The sequence below is a fragment of the Actinia tenebrosa genome, unplaced genomic scaffold (genome assembly GCF_029948245.1).
Source record: "Actinia tenebrosa isolate PJP-AT-01 unplaced genomic scaffold, QUT_ActTen_1.0 PGA_scaffold15__27_contigs__length_11533743, whole genome shotgun sequence".
NCBI classification, from domain to species: domain Eukaryota; kingdom Metazoa; phylum Cnidaria; class Anthozoa; order Actiniaria; family Actiniidae; genus Actinia; species Actinia tenebrosa.
The window spans coordinates 4,475,074-4,494,910 of NW_028292575.1; the positions used below are offsets into that span (position 1 = coordinate 4,475,074).

At 35.6% G+C, this 19,837-nt stretch overlaps 2 protein-coding genes and 1 long non-coding RNA gene across 3 annotated transcripts; 2 read left to right on the plus strand and 1 right to left on the minus strand.

Annotated features, from left to right (window-relative positions):
* The first annotated feature begins 17 nt into the window (after positions 1–17).
* On the plus strand, positions 18–13,320 carry LOC116298951 (dual specificity protein phosphatase CDC14A). Its single transcript, XM_031707541.2, has 19 exons — positions 18–147; positions 245–335; positions 418–493; positions 2,244–2,336; positions 2,422–2,501; positions 3,748–3,814; positions 4,514–4,576; positions 5,178–5,214; positions 6,469–6,519; positions 6,936–7,110; positions 7,267–7,322; positions 7,979–8,066; positions 8,333–8,383; positions 8,480–8,547; positions 9,152–9,255; positions 9,728–9,912; positions 10,246–10,299; positions 10,613–10,723; positions 11,004–13,320. The coding sequence occupies exons 1-19, from the start codon at positions 102–104 to the stop codon at positions 11,065–11,067; spliced, it is 1,560 nt and encodes a 519-aa protein (XP_031563401.1). The 5' UTR covers positions 18–101; the 3' UTR covers positions 11,068–13,320.
* Positions 13,321–13,725: 405 nt separating this feature from the next.
* LOC116298953 (uncharacterized) lies at positions 13,726–17,996 on the minus strand. Its single transcript, XM_031707545.2, has 4 exons — positions 17,725–17,996; positions 15,880–15,969; positions 15,269–15,375; positions 13,726–14,751 (listed from the first exon to the last, which is right to left on the minus strand). The coding sequence occupies exons 1-4, from the start codon at positions 17,786–17,788 to the stop codon at positions 14,551–14,553; spliced, it is 462 nt and encodes a 153-aa protein (XP_031563405.2). The 5' UTR covers positions 17,789–17,996; the 3' UTR covers positions 13,726–14,550.
* Positions 14,124–17,543, plus strand: LOC116298954 (uncharacterized). The gene is made up of 3 exons (XR_004197396.2): positions 14,124–14,169; positions 15,825–15,985; positions 17,142–17,543. It is a non-coding gene; the product is annotated as an uncharacterized LOC116298954 (long non-coding RNA).
* Positions 17,997–19,837: the final 1,841 nt, after the last annotated feature.

Consider the following 19,837-nt stretch of genomic DNA (forward strand, 5'->3'; position numbering starts at 1 on the left):
TAAAGCGAGCAAGTCGAGCGCAGGACAAGACACCACGATCCGAAGAGAAGAGAGCTGTGGTTCGATTTACACTGCATTTTATTTCTTAATTATTTCTTATTATGGCCGATGAGAATGAACTTTCTAACGCCTGTGAGATTATCGAAGGTATTTAGAAGAGATTTGCCAAGTTTAAGCCTGTTTAAGGGTTTTTATTAATGTTTTTTTCAAGCTGTTTTGACGGTGAGTTTCTTGTTTCACGCAGACCGACTGTACTTCGCTACACTGCGACACAAGCCTCGTAGTAGCTCTAATCTGCACTATTTCTCCATCGACGACGAGCTAATCTACGAAAAGTAAGTCAATGAATATTCTATTTTGGTTATTATTGCGACTGGAACAGCTTTCTAACCAATTACGCGTTCGATTTGCACACAGCTTTTATGCAGACTTTGGGCCCTTGAATCTGGCTATGTTGTACAGATACTCATGTAAGCTCAACAAGAAACTCAAGGTAAAAATCGTAAAATTCTCTCTTATTTTATCCTAAATACTTTTATGCCTGCATTATTTGTTAAGTATATTTCTGGTCTAAGAACCTTAAATTCTAATTACTCATTCGATCGTTACGAGAACGGATTTTGAATTTTGCACATGGCTGGGCATATTGGAAGGCAGATAAAAAACCGAAGTTGTGATCGATGGAGTTATCTAATTTTGCCTTTAAATAAGTTCAATCCTTCCCTATTACTAAACATAACCCTCCTCTATTATCAGGCACAGCAGTTATTATGAATATGCCTGATCTAACTGAACTCGTTTTTTCCTGTTTTTGTCCCAGACGCCGTTCCACAAAATCGAGCTCCCAAATGGACTTGATTTAATGCACTCCAGATATTACGAATGATTGTTTTTGTAATAATGTAGCATCTAAACTTAGTCGAAATACCCTCAGATCGGTCTACAGATGATTAAATTTGATTCAAAACTAAGAAAAATATATCAGAAAAATATTGTGTGTGGGTGTATTTAAGTAAATATATTCCAAAATTTGGGTAATGCATGTTTACAAGTGATCAAAAATTCTTTCTTCATCTTGTTATGATTTTGTTTTTCTTAACGGTTTTCAAAAACATGGTAGTTTTTGTGTATTTTTAACTGATGTTACACTCAAAACACCTAAAATAATAACGATCTAAAAGTGTGGTTTCAACCCTGTAGAGTGTCGTGTCTATATTCGGTCACATCATCAAATATTCCTGCCAACGTCGAAGATTTGAGGTCTTTCCTAAAATTTCGAAGGTTTATCTTATTAATAAGTCATCACCTTCGAAAGTACTCGTTATATTTTGAATTACGATCGAAAAATAGCGTCAACTTGCGACAAGCCGATCCAAAGTCAAATATTGACTTTTGAGAAAATAACTTCGACATTAGATAGGCTTTTCTCCTGCACTCAAATGTCTTAGTAATTTGTTCCAATCTACGTTCGAAAATGTTTTTTCTCGCACTATATATGAATCAAATATTATATATTTTTTTGCTGGTAATTCCATAACAAAACCGCTAATGACCTCAGATAAAAGATTCTGTAATTGCAATTACTTTTTTTTCTCTTAAACACGACAAAATGTAAAGCACTGTATACCTCTTATTTTCAGTAGTTATTAAAAGTAAATTTATCAGCACGAGTTACAATTGTTTGTTTTCATATTCACACAACAAAACATGGAATTTTTGGCGCCTATTTTTGAGTCAAATCTGATTAATAAAAACATAGATTAAAACTTATCAGTAAGATAAAATTATGACTTATGAGCTTTTACTGTAGCATTTTATATAGACACAGTCTACAGTGACCTATATCTAGTCGTTTTTAGATGTATTTTCTTCTACTCTCTACTCTTAACATAGTGGGTTAGTGAGATTTTTTCACACTCTTCTTTATCTTATAACTGTCTGTCTTATAGTATTTTTGTGTAGCTTCTTTTTCATGGATTTATTTTGTTTGATATTATTTATTATTTTTATTAACTTATTTTTTAACTCAAAAGTTAGGGGCTAGCTTTAAAATTATTTCAATTCTTGTTATCTCTCCTTCCCTCTTTAGCTCTCTTTAGATCTTACAACATGGTTTCTCTCTTTCTCGCTCTAGTTCTCTCTTGTGCACACTTTATATTTCTCTCCTGCCCTCTTGCTTTCTCTCCTCTATATGTATATGGAATAGCTAGTAACCAAATGCATTGATCTATTTATCACTCTAGTCCTTTTCTCTGGCAAAAAAGAAGATAATCCATTATACTTCCACTGACAGTAGGAAAAGAGCCAATGCAGCTTGTCTGATAGGAGCATACTCGGTAAGTACTTTCTGGCTATTATACTTAACTAATGCAGTCAAAGCATACCACTAATGGTACTCTCTGATTTATCTTTAATCTATAGATAATCTATCTCAACCGAAGTGCAGAGGAAGCATATAGAGCTCTTGTTAGTGGCTGTAATCCTCCATACTTGCCTTTCAGGTTCGTATTGATTTTGCTATCGTTTTGTCATAAAATTCAGGGATATTTATTTTATTGGTTATACCAGAATATATAATGTATATATTTATGTATATAGATGGGTTGGGGACTCATTTTTCTGATGCAAGAAGAGAAAAACTCTTTACCACACCTCCTCCCACTACTTCTCCATTAAACTCCAATTAAACTTGACTATGGTTATCTTTACAATTAATTTTTTACTATCTTGATGGTTGACATTTTTTTAATTATCATTAAAACCATTTTATCAAGAAGGAAGTGTATCACAAATTTTTACACCAGTGGAAAAAAAAACTTAAAAAGGTGTCGATGGCATTTGCTTGAAATACATTTAAGGATTACATAGGCTATTAATGAAATTGTTTTTTTGAAATTTGGAAAAGCCATTTAAGTGTCATGAAATGAATTTGATACTTCAAAGCCATTTTACAGTCATGAAAACCATTTGATAGTCATGTAAGCCATTTGGAAGTCATAAAAAACATTTGATACTGTAGTTACAAAAGCTATTTTACAGTAAAAAAGCTTTTAGGCTTAATGGAAATCATTTGTAAGTCATGACCATTTGATGGTAAAGAGTATTTGAGATCATGGAAACCATTTGATAGTCACAAAAGCCTTCTGACATTTAAAACTGTTGGAACTTGTGAAAGCCATTTTGTAGGTGATAGATTGAAACTGTTTAGAGTTTTGAAAGCCATTTAAGATCCAGCTGTATGTGTTTGATTCGAATCACAGGATACACCCATATATGTTCCTATTTTAATAAAATTAATTAACTACACTGACATGTTCTCACCGTCAAACCTGATACTAGTGTTTATTTTGTTCATTCTATATATATATATATAATACATGCCACTATTTCAAAAAACATTGAAGGGACAAACCGAAAATTGGCAATCGGTGATTGATAATTGAACGGTCAAAAGGCACAGTGGTCACGTATCTAAACACGAATTATCCAGGTGTTTTAAATGGTATCGTCGACTTTGTGAATACTAAATATCTCGACAACAACATCTGTGTTATTGACAAGAATAATGATACATACAGAACAAGTTATTCCAGCTATTATTGCATCTTGGAATGACCTATCACATATCGTGTATCACCTATCGCGTATCACCTATCGCTTATCACCTATTGCTGTTTAAGCCCCTTCGAACTTTTTTGAAATAGCTGTATATATAAATATCTCGAAATATATCTTTTGCTTTGACAGAGATGCTTCATTTGGAACTTGTTCCTATAATCTTTCACTAATGGATGTTCTCAGTGGGCTGCAAAAGGTAAACAACTTTTTTAACATCTCTGAAACTCTTTTTATTACATAATTACCAATGAAATATCTATTTTTCTCTATTTCGAAAAATTGATATCTTCACACGTGAAAATAACATGTTATTTTCACGTGTGAAAATAACACCATTGCGATGACTATTCAAAAATACATGGAAAGAATTGCCTGAAAAAGCCAAAACATACTTCATTGATAATTATGTAATAAACATAATATTACATGGGCGCTTGGAGATACGCAATTTATCTTCTCGTGTTGAAAATCTCTCACTCGTTCGCTGCGCTCACTTGTGAGAGATCTTTTCAACACTCGAAGATAAATTTCGTATCTCCGCGTGCCCATGTAATATCCTCTATATAAGACCTATCATTTGAATAATATATAGATCATGGAGTTTACCTTGCTTAATTGGGCCCCCAACACAATCTCCTTCCCTCACAATGCTGTGGTGTAGCAAGAGTATACCCAAGTTGATTTTCACCAATTCCAAAAGTAGCCCAACAAAATAAAATAAGGAAAATATACGATTTTTGGTCAAACTTGCCCTCTTAACTCCTAAACTCCTTTGCCTGCCACTACCCTAGCGAATGTACCAATACACTTACGATTGTGCAATAAAAAAAGGAAACAAATCCTGACCTAACTCTCTTCTGAGATTTCCTCTCAACATGATGTATTTTTGCTCTAGGGACTAGAACACCATTTTTTCGATTTTGATACCTTTGATGTAGAAGAATATGAACACTATGAGGTAAGTAATGACTTTTTAACAACTAAAGCTGAAAATTGCTGTGTCATACATGTATATCACATATATAAATACCGTTCTGCTCTATTTTTCAGTGGTTTCTCCTTTTTCCTGTTTCCTACCTATACCTATCCTAGTTTTTCCCGTCTCTCTCATTTATCTCTTTCTCATTTCTCCATCCCTGATCCATACTTCTCTATTCATGCTGGTTCTACTTATTGTAAAATATATAAATATTATAGACCCGCACATGGCCATGCATTTTAATGGATCACAAAGGTCATTTACTTGCCATTCGTGTGTATAAAATGTGCACCAGCAAGTAAAATATTTATTACGCAAGGGAAAAAAATATTCTTCATTAATTTGTTGTCTCTGTATTGATAATGAACTTGATGTGCATAGATAATGTATTGTCTTTTTATCACCCACATACTGTCATTATTTATAGATTCTGATCAATTAATGAACACATATATTTTGAATATAAATACTAAAAAAATGTTTAATAAAATACAAAAAAAAAACCACATATGTTTTGAATACAATATAACATATATTTTGAATATTATTTTGATCTAATATGTATTTTCCCCTTCTTCAGAGAGTTGAAAATGGAGATTTTAATTGGATCGTTCCAGGTTAGTAAATAAAATAATAGCATATAACGCAGTATTTCAAGGAGGTCTATAATGATTTTAATTTTAAAACCAATTATTTAATAATTGTGCTTTAATTTATAGTCATTTCATCGATAATTAAATGTTTTTTATGAATAAAAACACTAAGTTTTAAAAAACTTCCTTTAATTTTTATCATCCTCAGCCAATTCACCTTTTCGGCGCTAGATTGGATTGTGTTACGGTCACCAAACAGTTCGGACATTGTCTCAGATCCCCATTCACTGAATTTAAAGAGAAAATTTAGGTAGATTTCTTTAGTTAGCTATCTTAACCGCAGTAAGAAAAGCTTCGATCAAGCTAGAAAAATGATCATTTACTTGTATTTAGAGAACTAATTAAACATTAACCAAGTAAATAGTTCATTTAGAGTCGGTACATTTTTACGGAAATTTGAGAACAATGTCTGAACTTTTTGGTGACCGTAACACAATCTAAAACAATTTATACCCCATGACGGCTAGCGCCGAAAAGGTGAATTCAATAAGGCCCATTAAGTTTTAGGTTTGTAATATGTAAAATGGGGTCCCTGTTGGTCTGTTGGCTAATAAATTAAATGGAAGTTTACTGAAATGGTTCAATATTGCAAACCCCCTGCAAACTTCCTTCCAGGCTATTTATTTGATATTTGTTTAAACTAAAAGACCTCTTTGCACTGGAGTAAGATTTATAACTTTGTCAATGATAAAATATTCAGATAATTTGAAGAAGTTTTGTCTTTTTTTTGTATTATTATATCTCAGGCATGGCCTTTCATTTCCTGATAAAAAAGGAAATACAAATCGCAAAGTTCCTTCCAGTCCACTCATTTAGTATTTGTTCAAACTAAAGGACCTCTTTGCACTGGTGTAATTAAGATTCATAGTTTATCTATGTATTAAGCTTTGGCTGTTGTATCACAGCATGGGACAATTACAATAGAGCTATCTAGGCTTCAAGCTAGATGAATTTAAGCCCAAAGATCTAATTGGAATTCTGAAGTTGATTTTTGAGGAAGGAGGAAAAAGTTAAAACCTGGAGAAAGACCCTCCTAGAAAAGGATAGAACCAACAAACAACCCTATTCACATACTACAACGAGACTGGCGGGACTCAAATGCAGGCCGCATTGGTGAGAGGCAGCGCATTGGCAGCACACTCCACCCTTGCTTCTGTTTTCATGAATTGTCATAAATTTGATGATAACCTTATTCTTTTTTTTTTTTTAATTTTTCAGATAAATTTTTAGCCTTTAGTGGACCCCATAACAAGAGTAGAATAGAGAATGGTAAGTTAGACCTAACATTAATTTATTTATTGTCACACTGTCTTTATGTTTCTTTATTGAAATTTCAAAAAAACCTGCAGATGACCAAGCAATTCAGGAAAAACCGAGAAGGATTTTTCTCCCAGTATTTTGAAATTTTCTAACAACAGGAGAGACACTGAAGAAAATGGTATATAATATTTTTGAAATGACTGTTTTTAACTTGCGGATACGCAAAGCGTAGAAACGAATTATTGTGATGGGCCTGAATATGCAAATGTGTCACTTACTCACTCACTCACTCACTCACTCACTCACTCACTCACTCACTCACTCACTCACTCACTCACTCACTCACTCACTCACTCACTCACTCACTCACTCACTCACTAAGATGTTAGCAGATTGATAATTATTTGTCTTTTGTCCCTTCCTAGGATATCCACTTCATGCACCAGAATCATACATCCCCTATTTTAAAAAACACAATGTTTCAACAGTAGTACGGCTTAATAAGAAGTTGTATGATGCTCGGCGGTTTACAGACCATGGCATTGAGCATTATGACTTATTCTTTATTGATGGAAGTGTCCCTAGTGATATGATCGTCAGGTAAGCTAGCAAGATTCAATATATATGGTTATAAACATTTGTGGTGAGAACAGGGACTAAAAGAATTGTCTCAAATTGTTTTGTACAGAATTTAATCAATGCAGTGTGGTGATAGTGCTTGTTGTAATCTAATTTTTTCATTTTTTCCCCTCTTAGACGATTTCTCACAATAGCTGAAAATGCAAAAGGAGCAATTGCAATCCATTGTAAAGGTTAGTATTTTATAAGGAGTTGTATCAATATACCCATCCCAACAGGAGCAGATCTAGAAGAGAGTTGCAGAATGTGCACCACCATGCTAGACAAAATTCATATATATATAACACCATTCAATTCATTATATTTTCATTCAAGTCAGTGTTTTCGTGATACATTTTTCATTTTGATCACTTCATACACTAACTTTGCTAATGAAAATTTTCTCTCGTTCCATTTTGTCTCCCTGATTAGTAGGGCGCTTGTGCCCAGCTAGAAGTTTTGAGACTTTAATAAAGTTATTATTATATTATTATTATATATTCCAGTTCACCCAGGGGGCAAAATATCAGATTTTTTTTTAATTAATGAGAAAACGTTTGGCCATGCCACATCATTCTGCTCCCTGAGAAAACTGGAATGAGAAACGTTTGCATTAGCAAAGTAATTTTGTATTTAACAATTTCATTGAAGTGACAAAAGTGAAGTGTCATGAATTGAATTCATTTCTTGCTGCCACCAATCAAAATTAATCGGTCGGTACCTTTTATGTTCTTGACTGGCGGCAGTGAAAAAGTGGAATGCCAGAGTTCACAAAAAAAACTGCATTAAGATACACACAATATCTTTAATAACTTCAATAAACTCCTTTATGTTAATTAATTTTTTTCAGCTGGTCTTGGTAGAACAGGGACCCTTATTGGTGCATACATAATGAAACACTTTAGATTTACTGCTGGGGAAGCCATTGGTTGGATCAGGTAAAGAAAATGAGACATTTATACTAATCCAGAATACTAATCCAGAAAGCATAATAAATGCTCATTTCTGAAAGAATGAATAAATGGATGGATGAATGAATGAATTTCTGTCCCATATCATATCATTGAAATGAGAAGAAAAAAAGTGGCTCACTCAAACATGCGTCAGTGGATGGATTAATGAGATAAATGGATGAGCCATGGATAAATGATTAATGAACTTATGACTCAACTTGTGTTATTTTTATTTTTATTAATTTTAACAGAATATGTAGACCAGGATCAATCATTGGTCCTCAACAGAATTTCCTGGAAGAGTAAGTGTCATTTATTCTAGACCTCGCTAATGCTATTTTTAGATCGTCTAAATGCTATAAATATTATACTAAAATCCTTGTTGCTTGATTTATTAGAAAACAAGCTAGTTTGTGGATTCAAGGAGACATCTATAAGAGTAGAGAAAAGGACAAGAATGACAATTGTAAGCAGAGTCTATTTCTTAATCACGAAATCATGACCGGAGCAAAATTTACCATGATATTGATTGCTTGGTATCAATCACATGAATGAATGTTGTGATACTCATTTTAATCATCTGGAATATTCCTTAGAAAACTTGATAATAAGCTGGTTAGAAATTCGAACTGTTCTTTACATAGTCCTGCAAACAAAGTGCATTGTGGTATAGGTTGGGTACAAACATCAGATCATGTAAGGTGTGGTGAACAAAGAATGTTTTTATCAAGCTAGACCACAATAATAATAATAATAATAATCATAATAATAATAATAGTAGCAAAAATGTCTGAAGTTGAAATAAACATATAATAATAATCATATTAACATTTATTTTAACACGATGGAATTACAGTTACAAACTGATGTGGTCGTGTGCCTAGGTAATTAACCCTTTATAAAATACCCAAACCAATTTCCCTTGATGCTCATGCACCATGTTTGCTATATCCGAGGCCAGGAATAACATTTGTTGATGACAACCTATAAAAAAGTACTGACTTTATACAAGTAATAATAATCAATTAGCAATTAATAATAAATAATACTTTTATTTATGATTATTTTAGTTGAAACCTTGGGTATCACGAAGATAACGAATGGCGTTGATACGATTAAACTTGGTGATTCTGTTACTTCATCAAGATCTTCAACAAGATCTAGAATCTACAAGGTATGGTAGATATATGTTAGTGTCTGTGATTGATGATGATGATGATGATCCCATGATGATGATGATGATGCCAATGACGATGCTTTGTCTGTTAATGAGCATGTTGGTAAAAAAAGCCATTGCTACTAAACTTGTGCGAAACGTTTCTAGATACACTTAACATATAGATCTTTACCGAGTGACAAAAACACGTTTCTAGATTTGTTAAATATCGCTTCCAAATCACAAGTACAAAATTGTACAATTGGCTGTGGTCACGAAGTAGGTCTTAGTAGATGTCAATCAAGACGTTTCCATGATATTTCTTAGGCAATTGCCCTTGAAAACTTTGTGTTTACCTGCAATGTCATGGTAACCTTTTTGACGTCCACCTTAACCCACTTTTGTTGTGTCGTGAAAATAGTAAGATTTCGCACTTGTGATTGATAAGCACGGTAATTTATGTGGTACTTATTTGTATTTCTTATCTCAGGACCTGACTCCATCATCGTTAACCCTAACGTCCTCATCAAGGGTGACACACACGCCAGCCCTTAAAGAAATCACCCTTGACTGTAGTGACAAGAACGGCAATGTCACGCAAGGAGATGAACTTAGAAGAATAAAGACCAGCCGAGCACTGAGGCATCCGAGATCTGCAACCACTGGTGCTCTGAGGTACTCTATATGATATAATGAAGCATCCTTTGTGCTAGCGTTTCTTGTTTGCTAACTTGGTGGGATACCTGTGGTGTGTAGGCTGTTCTTCACAGGACAAGGATTCAAAATGCTAAAGAAAGTAAAAGAAGAAAGACTCCTGTGTAGTAGAAAAGGCCTCGGTCTTTGGTTCGACCCGTAAATCAGTTGGGAGAAAAATCGATTTGTTCTTAGCAGCAACATAGTTTTTCCGTCCTTTGGCTTCCATGTAACTATCGCCGTATTTAGCAGCATTCCTTTATTTGATTTATCTACAAAAAATTATTTTAAAATCGTTTTCTTTTTCTGTTTCAGAATGGATGACATGAAATTAGGCCACTCGCGCTCTTCCTCAGGGCAGTCGCTTCGGTAAGTATCACTGTAGCTGGAAACTAGAAGTGTGAAATGTTTCAAAGTGCGAGCTTTTTCTATGGAAAAAAAGTCTTTTGGCCCTTCATGTTTTAAGGGATTATATAGCTTGAAACGGCCTTTGCAAGACAAACTTAACAAGGCACAGTGTGATACGATGGAATCTTTTACGTCGAGCAACTTGCAACGACATCTTAAAATTTCACGAACCTCTTCCAGAACAAAAGTGCCGATATTTTGTCGTGGACTTTATCATCTTTGTCATACCATAGTCATATATACATACTAACCTTCTTTTTCTGTTTTTCATCAGGTTAACAAGTTCTTCAAGCATGCAAACAGTAATGTCACCGCTAAAAACATCTAAAGTTTCTGCTCTTCCTCGCAGAAGCACGAGAAACTCTACTCATCTTCTTAGTAAAAAGTGAGTTTTGAGATCCTAGTTTTTAACATTTTCGCACTCGTAGAAATTTGTTGCTCAATGTTCGAGCACCAGTTGGAGAATGTCATCGGCGCAGCCAGCGAGCGTGTCCGGCGCGAGAGGTCCGTTGCTCTCAAATAGAGCTTGTTGAGAGCAAATATTAAAACGACAATAGTATGTGGATCTATTCGATGTGCACTGTCCATTAACTATGCGTACAGTCTGCGGTAGTTCCATGAAAATGCCTTGATGGTAACGATAAATATTGTGTAATTATTCACAGTACGCGGACAAGTACACGGTCAGGAGGTAGAGCCCTTAACCTTGCTGCTCTAGCAAATTCATAACTCCTTCCTGTAACATGCTGGGAATGAAACAGATCAAAGCATAACAGAAATGGCATAACAGAAATGGTATATCGATTTCTGTCCTGGTAGGCTGAAAACGAATTTTTTCTTTGTTGCTGATGACGTTGGTTGTGGTGGTTGGTTGCATAGGCCTTTTCTGAGCTCGATAAAAACGATGCATTGTGGTCTAGCTTGGATACAAACGACACCATACAAGGCATGATGAACAAAAGAAGTTTGTAGCAAGGCCACAATGCACCATATTCGCTATCTCAGAAAACGTCTATGAGATATGATTATTAACAGGGCTGACAAGCTATGGACAATTAATCTAGGTCCATTTATCCTCAAGTAGGGAGGGGTATGCAGTTATATTACGAACATTGTTGTTTTGGAAGCAAGCTATTTGTAGGACATCATTTTTATTTTTGAATATTAACTATTTTTAACCGTCCTATGGATTTCGTGAACAAATCAAAATACTTAGTGTACTTTCTCATTCTCTTTTTTAATCAATTTTTGACAAAGCTACGCAATTCATATTTATAGGGTGTCTAAAATCTCACCTTAAAGTTGTTCCTGTACTCTAGAATATCATTCATGAAAAGGATAAGTCAGTAGCCCTTAATGGAGAAGTTTTTCCCACAAACGCTTCGCACGAATTCCGAGTTGAACCGAATTGGAAAATAAAAACTAGTGTTTTGATTTTCTGCAATAAAACCCACATTTTTTGCCCTCAATTTTAAGCTTTACGTTTTTCACTCGGAATTCCTATGAAGTGTCAAACAGCCATTCCAGGTGTGAGGGAAAAATCGGTTCGAGTTGGCATTGTGGTGCATTGTGGGACTGCTTAGGGGACAAAATAGACGCCATCTTGGAAACGTTGCCCTAAAACAGCCCCACAATGCACTGCATTTCCAACTTGACCCCGTTTTTTACTCAACATCGGAATGGCTCTCCTCACACGGGAGTCGACGTCTTGCCATAGGCATTGCTTTATAAGAATTATCCGGACTTAACTTTTTTTGGCGGGAAAAAATTGTTACAAATGATCTGCGGTGTAACCCTGTTATAAATAGATGACATTCTATTTTTAATGTAAATCCATTGTATATTCTTGTATAAAATTTTATTATAAAATTATGTATTCTCAAAGATTTTCTATTTTAATCAAGGAATCACCACGGTTTTAGGAGAACTTTGTAATGGAATAATTGAATAATATTAATTGTTATCCAATTTAATATTAGTGAAATGAAGGCAGTGTGCCTTTATTCTGTCGTTTTTAATAATTAGATCCTAATTCGTTTTTTAGTCCGTACCAGAAAGCGAAAGACTGGCTAAATTCTGTTTATTGGTAGTCTTACCATTTCCCCATACTTCCGGTTGACTTTCATTGGTCGGATAGAAAGCCTAGCGGAAACAAACTCTGAGAAACTTGCTGTAATTTGATCGAACGGAAAGTCAACCGGAAATAAAACCTTCGTTTTGCTCCGCAAAGTATCCATTTTGAAGCGATTCTAAAATTACGACCAAAATATTTTCGTACAAAAATCAAACTTCATATTACTTAATCGAGTTGTTATCAAATAATGTAAAGAATAGTCAATACTGGGTTATATTTACGGATTTTGGAATCGATATTTTTGCTGCTGTTTCCGTTACAGTGCTACCGAACCACACGTGTAGAAATCGTATGATTTGCCTTCCCAACAAAAATGGTTTTGGTGGACTCCAATCAAATGTTTGGATGTCATGGAAAACGCTTGATTGACGTCCACAGAGACCTATACTTTGTCGCGACGAAAAATCCTTGCGTGGTATTGGCCTTACTTAAACGGCCGCCACGTTAAATGGAACAGGATGGGAATCTGTCAATCAAATCACAAGAATATGACGTCACCTACGTTAGATTTGATTGACAGTTCTGTTTTTTAATACACAAACTTGGCTCCGGCTGCGTTTTAACGGGAACAGCTGTAATTTGATCATTATTTAGTTTATTCATTGTGAGGCATTTTTGGGAAGGGGGCAATCTTCATTAGTATCTTTCGTCAATGAAATTTTTACGTATACTTTTATATATTCCATCTCAGTTTTTAGGGCTTTGATATATCCAGTTTTATCATCGATATTTTGTAACTGATAAATAAGTATAATCTCATAACTGGATTTTGGATGAAAAATGAGTGAGCAGGTCACTTTGTGTTGACATAAAGTGCTGCATTAAATTATCAATTGTTTTACAAAAAATGGTGTCCATTTGATTTGTCTATCTGGTATCAATCACCCGTTAGCTTTGCTAGAAACCCTGAGGCCCGTCCCCTGTGATTGGTTATGTTTAGGGGCGGGGTTGGGGAAAGGTCATTGTTTTCCATTGTTCTACCCATGTGCGCCCTCCAATAGGACCACATCCTGAAATTCGTGAAGGACGACCCAAGCCTGAAGCCCGACTTTAATAACTCTGGTTTAGAGTCTTAAGGAGAGTTAACGTCGGCAAGGCTGCACGTAAGCTATTACCCATTCCGTGGTTGGGTCGGGTTGGTATTGTATTATATTTCAAGGTTGTAATATTTTCAAAATGTTTTAGGAGACATAATGGTGGTGAGGGTGGTGCACGAAAGAGGAAATTTTTTTAAATAGTTTATTCGCTTCGTCTAAAATTCTTTCAAATTTATTTCATAACGTTGGTTCTGCGGGAAAACTTCGCGAGCTTAAAATTTTTTCTTCCGTTTAGATCCTAATCATATTTTATTCCAACGGTCTGAATATATTCGGCAATCTTGTGGTCGTCGGAAACCAACATAAAATCCAAATTTCTGGAAATTGTTGAGCTTCAAAACAAGAAAACTGCTTAAATGCAAAGAATACATAATACCGAAAAGAAGTATTTATAAAATTGCAACAATAAATCTAGAGATATCCGATGGCAAAAATCAGGGCTTTTCCTCAAAATCAGTTATCGTCTGAGCAACCTCTGCGCTTGCGCGGACGTATTAATCCGCGTTGCAATGGGGCGAGTAATCCCGCTCAGAGTTCTGGGTAATTTTAAAAATGGCGGATGAGAGGGCAAAGCTGCGAAGAAATGCTGAAGTAATAAAGGTATGTTACATCTAAACTTCGATTGATTTTTTACAGTTTCTAAACTAAAAGGAGATTAATACTTAAATTTAAAGATTCTGAAGTCCATATTACAAGTGGCTCAGTCTTTGAACCGTGCAATATGGCTTTATCAGCCGTTGTCTCAGCCTGTAGACTTTGATCATTTTAACTTCTAAAAGGTCTTCTAAAGTTATAAATACATTTTCTTAAAGCGAGAGGTAGATTTTTTGCTAGTCAGTTAACGATACCCAAGAGTGATAAAGTTAAAAGAAAAAGCTAAGGCGGCCATGGTGGTGGTATAAACAAAGTAAGAACATGAGAAATACAGTCTTTCAAGAAAATAATTCTCAACGCTTGGCCATGGCACGAAGCCTTTGATGCTTATCCAGATTTAGGAGGGACCACTAAAACCGGGACATCTGAATGCTGTACAATGTAGTCACTAACACTGCCTAGAAGTGTACGGCGAATTGTACCCAGTCCTCTGTTGCCGATGATCACGAGGTCAGCATCATTATTCTTTACCATTTCACATATGGCTTCCCCTATACCACCAACAGCGCTTAGAGTCTTATGTTCCAGCTGAAAAATAAAAAAGCAGAATTTGTTCATACCGATTACTGTTGGGTATATTTATTTTATCTTGGCAATGACATGTTGCAGGCCCGTAGCTAGGGGGGGGGGGGGTGCAGGGGGTGCGTTCGCACCCCCCCCCCCTCCTTTCCCACGCGAGCTAAAGGTCCGCTTTTTAAGCAAGTGAGATTTTGGCTGGTATGATATTTTCACGTAAAACTAAGTAAAAAAAATCAATTTTACTTTAATAATTTATCTATACCTATGCGTCCTATGGGACTTTAAAAAAATAAAGTATATGGTTGGTCCACTTTTTGTAAATTAGCACCCCCCCCCCCCCCCCCAACAAAAATCCTAGCTACGGGCCTGTGTTGTCTCAGTAAATGGGAGGAAATTACGCTCAAAGAGCTAAAATGCTTAAATTAATATAAATTACTGAAATTAATGTTAAGTAAAAAGGTTTTCTCACTGACTTATTTGCGCACGCATCGTTGTGTCTAATATTAACCAATCAGAGGCCGCGTACCTGTACTTCATTGCACTGTTCTTCGTATTTTCCGGTAACTTTCGATGCTGCTTCCATTAATCGATTCATCATGTCGTCCCATTCTTCTCGTGAATGCGATGGGCCATCTATAATATATCCAAACTGTGATTAAAAACTTATGTTTCACAACCATCACTAGCTTCCCATGGGGATACTACACGAGGCTTCTTAATCTACACAAAAGGGAACACCTTCACTACAACAATGACACTCAATGGAGAGAACAAATCGAACAGACTCAACTGACATGATGCGGTACAGTCGAGAATCGAATCCTCAACCCCAGACTTGAACTACGAAGTAGTAAGAGACAGCGCCGTAGAAGCGCGTCAGGTCTACTCAGGTCTAGCTACGAATAAGCACTGATGTAATTTATTTGGGTCGCGCATTTTATGGGATAGGATATATTTGGTTAGCGCACTTCATTAAAAATGCGATTTATTTTTACGTTAATAAACGACAGTAAAAAATGTTCATCTCCCTACCCAGAGTCTCATGACTAAAGCGTTCAATACCCTCGTCTTTTTAATTTCAGTGGCTGAATAATGTGACTAAAAGCAGCTAGTAGTTCTTGTATTAAACAAACTTACGTGCTAACGTTGGCGCTGGTATCTGGGCGCCTTCAACCACATGTGCCAGCAGCACCTGATCTCCAGGCATGCGCATCCTGTCAAGGTACCCTGTTCATGAGAAAAAGTAAGTGACTTAATTAATTTTGTCGAGATAGTTTGAAGGGAACTTTCATCATTTATCAGGGGGAGGGGGGATGGGGCGGGGGCGAGGGCTGGAATTCACTACCCCCCCCCCCCCCCCCGGATTCCTCCCGTAAATAATGAGCAGCTTCTAGGTGGATAATAAGATCCTGCGAGGAAGTTTTTTTCTTTATGGAGCTTGTACACATACAATGTCATGACTCTGAGAAAAGGTTCATGTTAAATTCACCATTGTGATATGATTTTTCTGTTTTGTAAAGTTTTGGTTGCTGTTGCTGTTGTTGTTGTTAAATTGTTGTGTTTCACCACATAACATGTAGGCCATCAATATATTAAGAGGGGTTTTGTTACGTTTTTAGAATAACATAGATAATAAACCTATATTTTTTATCTATTTTATCTTAATGCTTTTCCCCGGTTATGAACTATCATTCGACTAAATTGAAATGGGATGTAAAACAAATATACTCGGTAACATGAGTCAATAATAGTTCCTGGATCGATCTAATTACTTAAATCTCACTAAAATATTGAAGTGGAAAACGAAGCAGTTTTAACAGCGCGAACTCTAATTAACTAGATTCCAATTTCTAGAATCAGTCCCTCTTTCGAAATGTTTTACTTTTTTTTTTTTTTTTTTCACTCTTTTTGAACTGATGTGTTACGTTGTAAAGATGGCTTACAAAGCAGGTGGCACAATTGAAATCTTCTTACTACGCATCTTGACAAGCCAAAACAACCGGTAAAATAATATTTTCATGAGGCATGGTTTACTATTTACACGATAAAATTTTGCGGAAAATCTCCATTTTCTCGAATGATTCTGAATTCATCCAGAATTCTGATGCAAAATGTAAAAAAAAAAAGTGGAGTTTTTATAGCCACATTTTTCATGGGTATTTTTTTATTTACGAAACATTTTTTCAGTACAATATTTCAAAATAAGCCTTGATAATTTCTTTTTCTTGTCGAACGACTGTCTGTGATAAAGACTTCTTGTGATAAACATCAGCTCGCAGGCTTGGAAGACTGATATAGTCTAATAATGTCAATCCGCATGACTCTCCTCTGTAATGTTCCGTTTGACAAGTTTGTCGGTGATATTAATTTTTTCGCTTCCTTTTGTTGCTTTTTTTTAGTAATCTTCAATGAATCTTTCTATGGGGAGTACCAACGCATCTTTACATGTAACTGAGTGTGCTAAGAGGTAGGGACTTCAAGTTTAGACTTTAATGAACCAATGTCTATGTAATGTCTAAGTGATTTGTTTTCTTCGCTAGCTTTCGTATTAATAATATTATAGCCTTGTTTTTTTCTTCTTTTTTCTTCTTCTTTTTGTCCTTTTTTCTTTTTTGACCCTAAATGAAAATTACGACAGCTAACTAGAAAGCTTTAGCTCCTTTCGCTGTCGTACACTTACACCTATTATATGTTAACTATAGTAAAAATTCTAAATATTATTCAAGCTATATATATTCTTGTAATTCTGTTATATAAAATTGAAAACAAATAGTGTAAATAAACTGAAGTTGAAATTGAAATTGAAATCAGTTAGAGTTATAACATTACCAAGAAGAGAAATGCGGAAATCCATTTACCATACTCAACCTTAGAAATGCAAACTAAGTTATAGCATAACCGTATGAGATTTACAAAGAAGAGAATCTCGTAGCTCGATATGAAAATATGATGATAAACTAGGCATTTTTTCTGCATACTTACAGTCAAAAGCTCGCTTGCTATGTTGGCTTTCGTTGATGGCTATAAGGACGTTTCTAGTCGGCATTGTGACTAAAATTTCTTCTCTGTCGAAGTAAAAAAAGAAGAATTCCGATAATTAAAGCTTGCTCTTCGTTTAAAGTTTCAATTCTAGCGGCTTCAAAGCTTCCTTCGGCGTTCACTGGTCTGAAGCTTGTTCAGACTTGAGTCATGAATTATGGATTTAGTCATGCATAATAAGTAGCTCACATCACGAATGTGGTTTGTCCAAAGCTTATACTTATTTATTCAAGCCAAAACGATATGTTTAAATTCGAATTCTTATTTGCTATCTCACAAAGCACTGAAAAGTTTATCACAAATCTAGGTTAATTTTTCGATGACAGAATTAAACTGCGGACGCGCGCGGCAACGAATCGTCTGTTTTAGTGGCTCTGATACACATGTAAATCTTACAGTCACTTCCAGTCGACACGGAGAATTCCCGCTCAAATATTAATAATTTGCATAATCACAAGTTTTACTTCACAGCATGAAACATTTGGTCTACTACGCCAAGAAACTGTCTCTCTTGAGTGAAGGGTTTTTTTCTCCCTGTTCGGATTTTTCAGTCCCTCCCCCCCCCCCCCCCCCCCCACCGCAAATGAAACCAAGCTCCCTAAATTCCAGTTCGATCTGTGAGTTAGCTGTGCACTGACTTATCATATTTCTACCGACAAGCTTTCGCTTGCTTGATGTTATTCACAAAAAGATAAAACAAAAAACAAAAAATAAAATAAAATAAAATCACAATGAAGACACACTGTCGCCATGTTGGCTGACACTGTACAAAAAATATAATAAAATGATAATAAAGAATAAATAAATAATATATACTAATAAATTTCTTTTTTTTACTAAATTTATCAACCTCGTTCCCAAGGCTCCTCGGCGTGAGAGGTCCCTGAAAACGAGGCTGTAAATTCACCCAACATGGCGTCTGTGGAAACGAGCGATATATTATTTCGTATGTTTTTTAATGATGATAAAAATGAAATAAAACCCGGATGTTACACTTATCATTCTTCTAATAAAATGGTAATATACGTGGACGCAATGATGTCCTGTAGGAAGATGTAATGGACCGGCGACTTCGACGATACGGCGGCTTCTTTTATGGGAAAATCTGATCGATGTGGCGTCTTAATTTATCTTTTGTTGTATTATCATGTGGTGAGCTGTTAATATCAATCGAAATATTACAGCAACAAAGCTTTATTTGCCTCCTGGACGCCTCATAATGCCTTGCGATCGAAGATGGGCGCCGTATCGTTGTAGATGGCCATTATTCAGAGTTTGGGCACTTGTTTGTCGTGCGGGAACTGGGCAACGTTTCTAGGTAGACAGTCGGTACCTACAGAAACATATAAAAAGAAAACATAGTAATAGAGAGAAAATACTGGTAAACCAAGGGCATGGAGCTGGAGTAATAGCTATTGTTAGCTACTCTCACGGAGCAGTACGGGTTAAAACTACGAATTCAATAAACCACAAGTATATAAAGAAAAAGAAGAAAGAAAGAAAGAAAGAAAGAAAGAAAGAACGAACGAAAGAACTCAGTCCACCGACAGAAATCAAACGAACAAAAAAAATAAAATAAAATAAAAAACAGAAAATAAGAAAGGAAAAAAAAAAAAAGAAAAGAAAAGAAAAGAAAAAGAGAAAGAAAGAAAGAATGAATGAATAAATGAAAGAAAGAAAAAGAAAGAAAGAAAGAAAGAAAAATCGATTCCAAGGTGCCATACCCCCGAGACATCCGCAGAGCTGGGGCGTCGTATGGACTTCGGACCTGACTGCGATTAAATCCTTCTGCCCTTGGGTGTACGAATTACGCAAGAAAATGTTCTAGCCGAAGCATCAGGGGAGAGACCAGCCGGCCCCCAGACCATATCAGCTAATCCCTTGCATCTCTGCCACGCTCGGAATCGGTTGAAAAAGTAATGTTAAAAAGTCTAGTCTATTTGGTGCATTGTTTTCACGGCTATTGTTATGCTTATTTAGCTGGAAACGTGGTCCAGTGGAAAAAACTTGAGAATCGATGATACTAAGTCAAGCCCGGGAGAGGAGGGTTAGTACC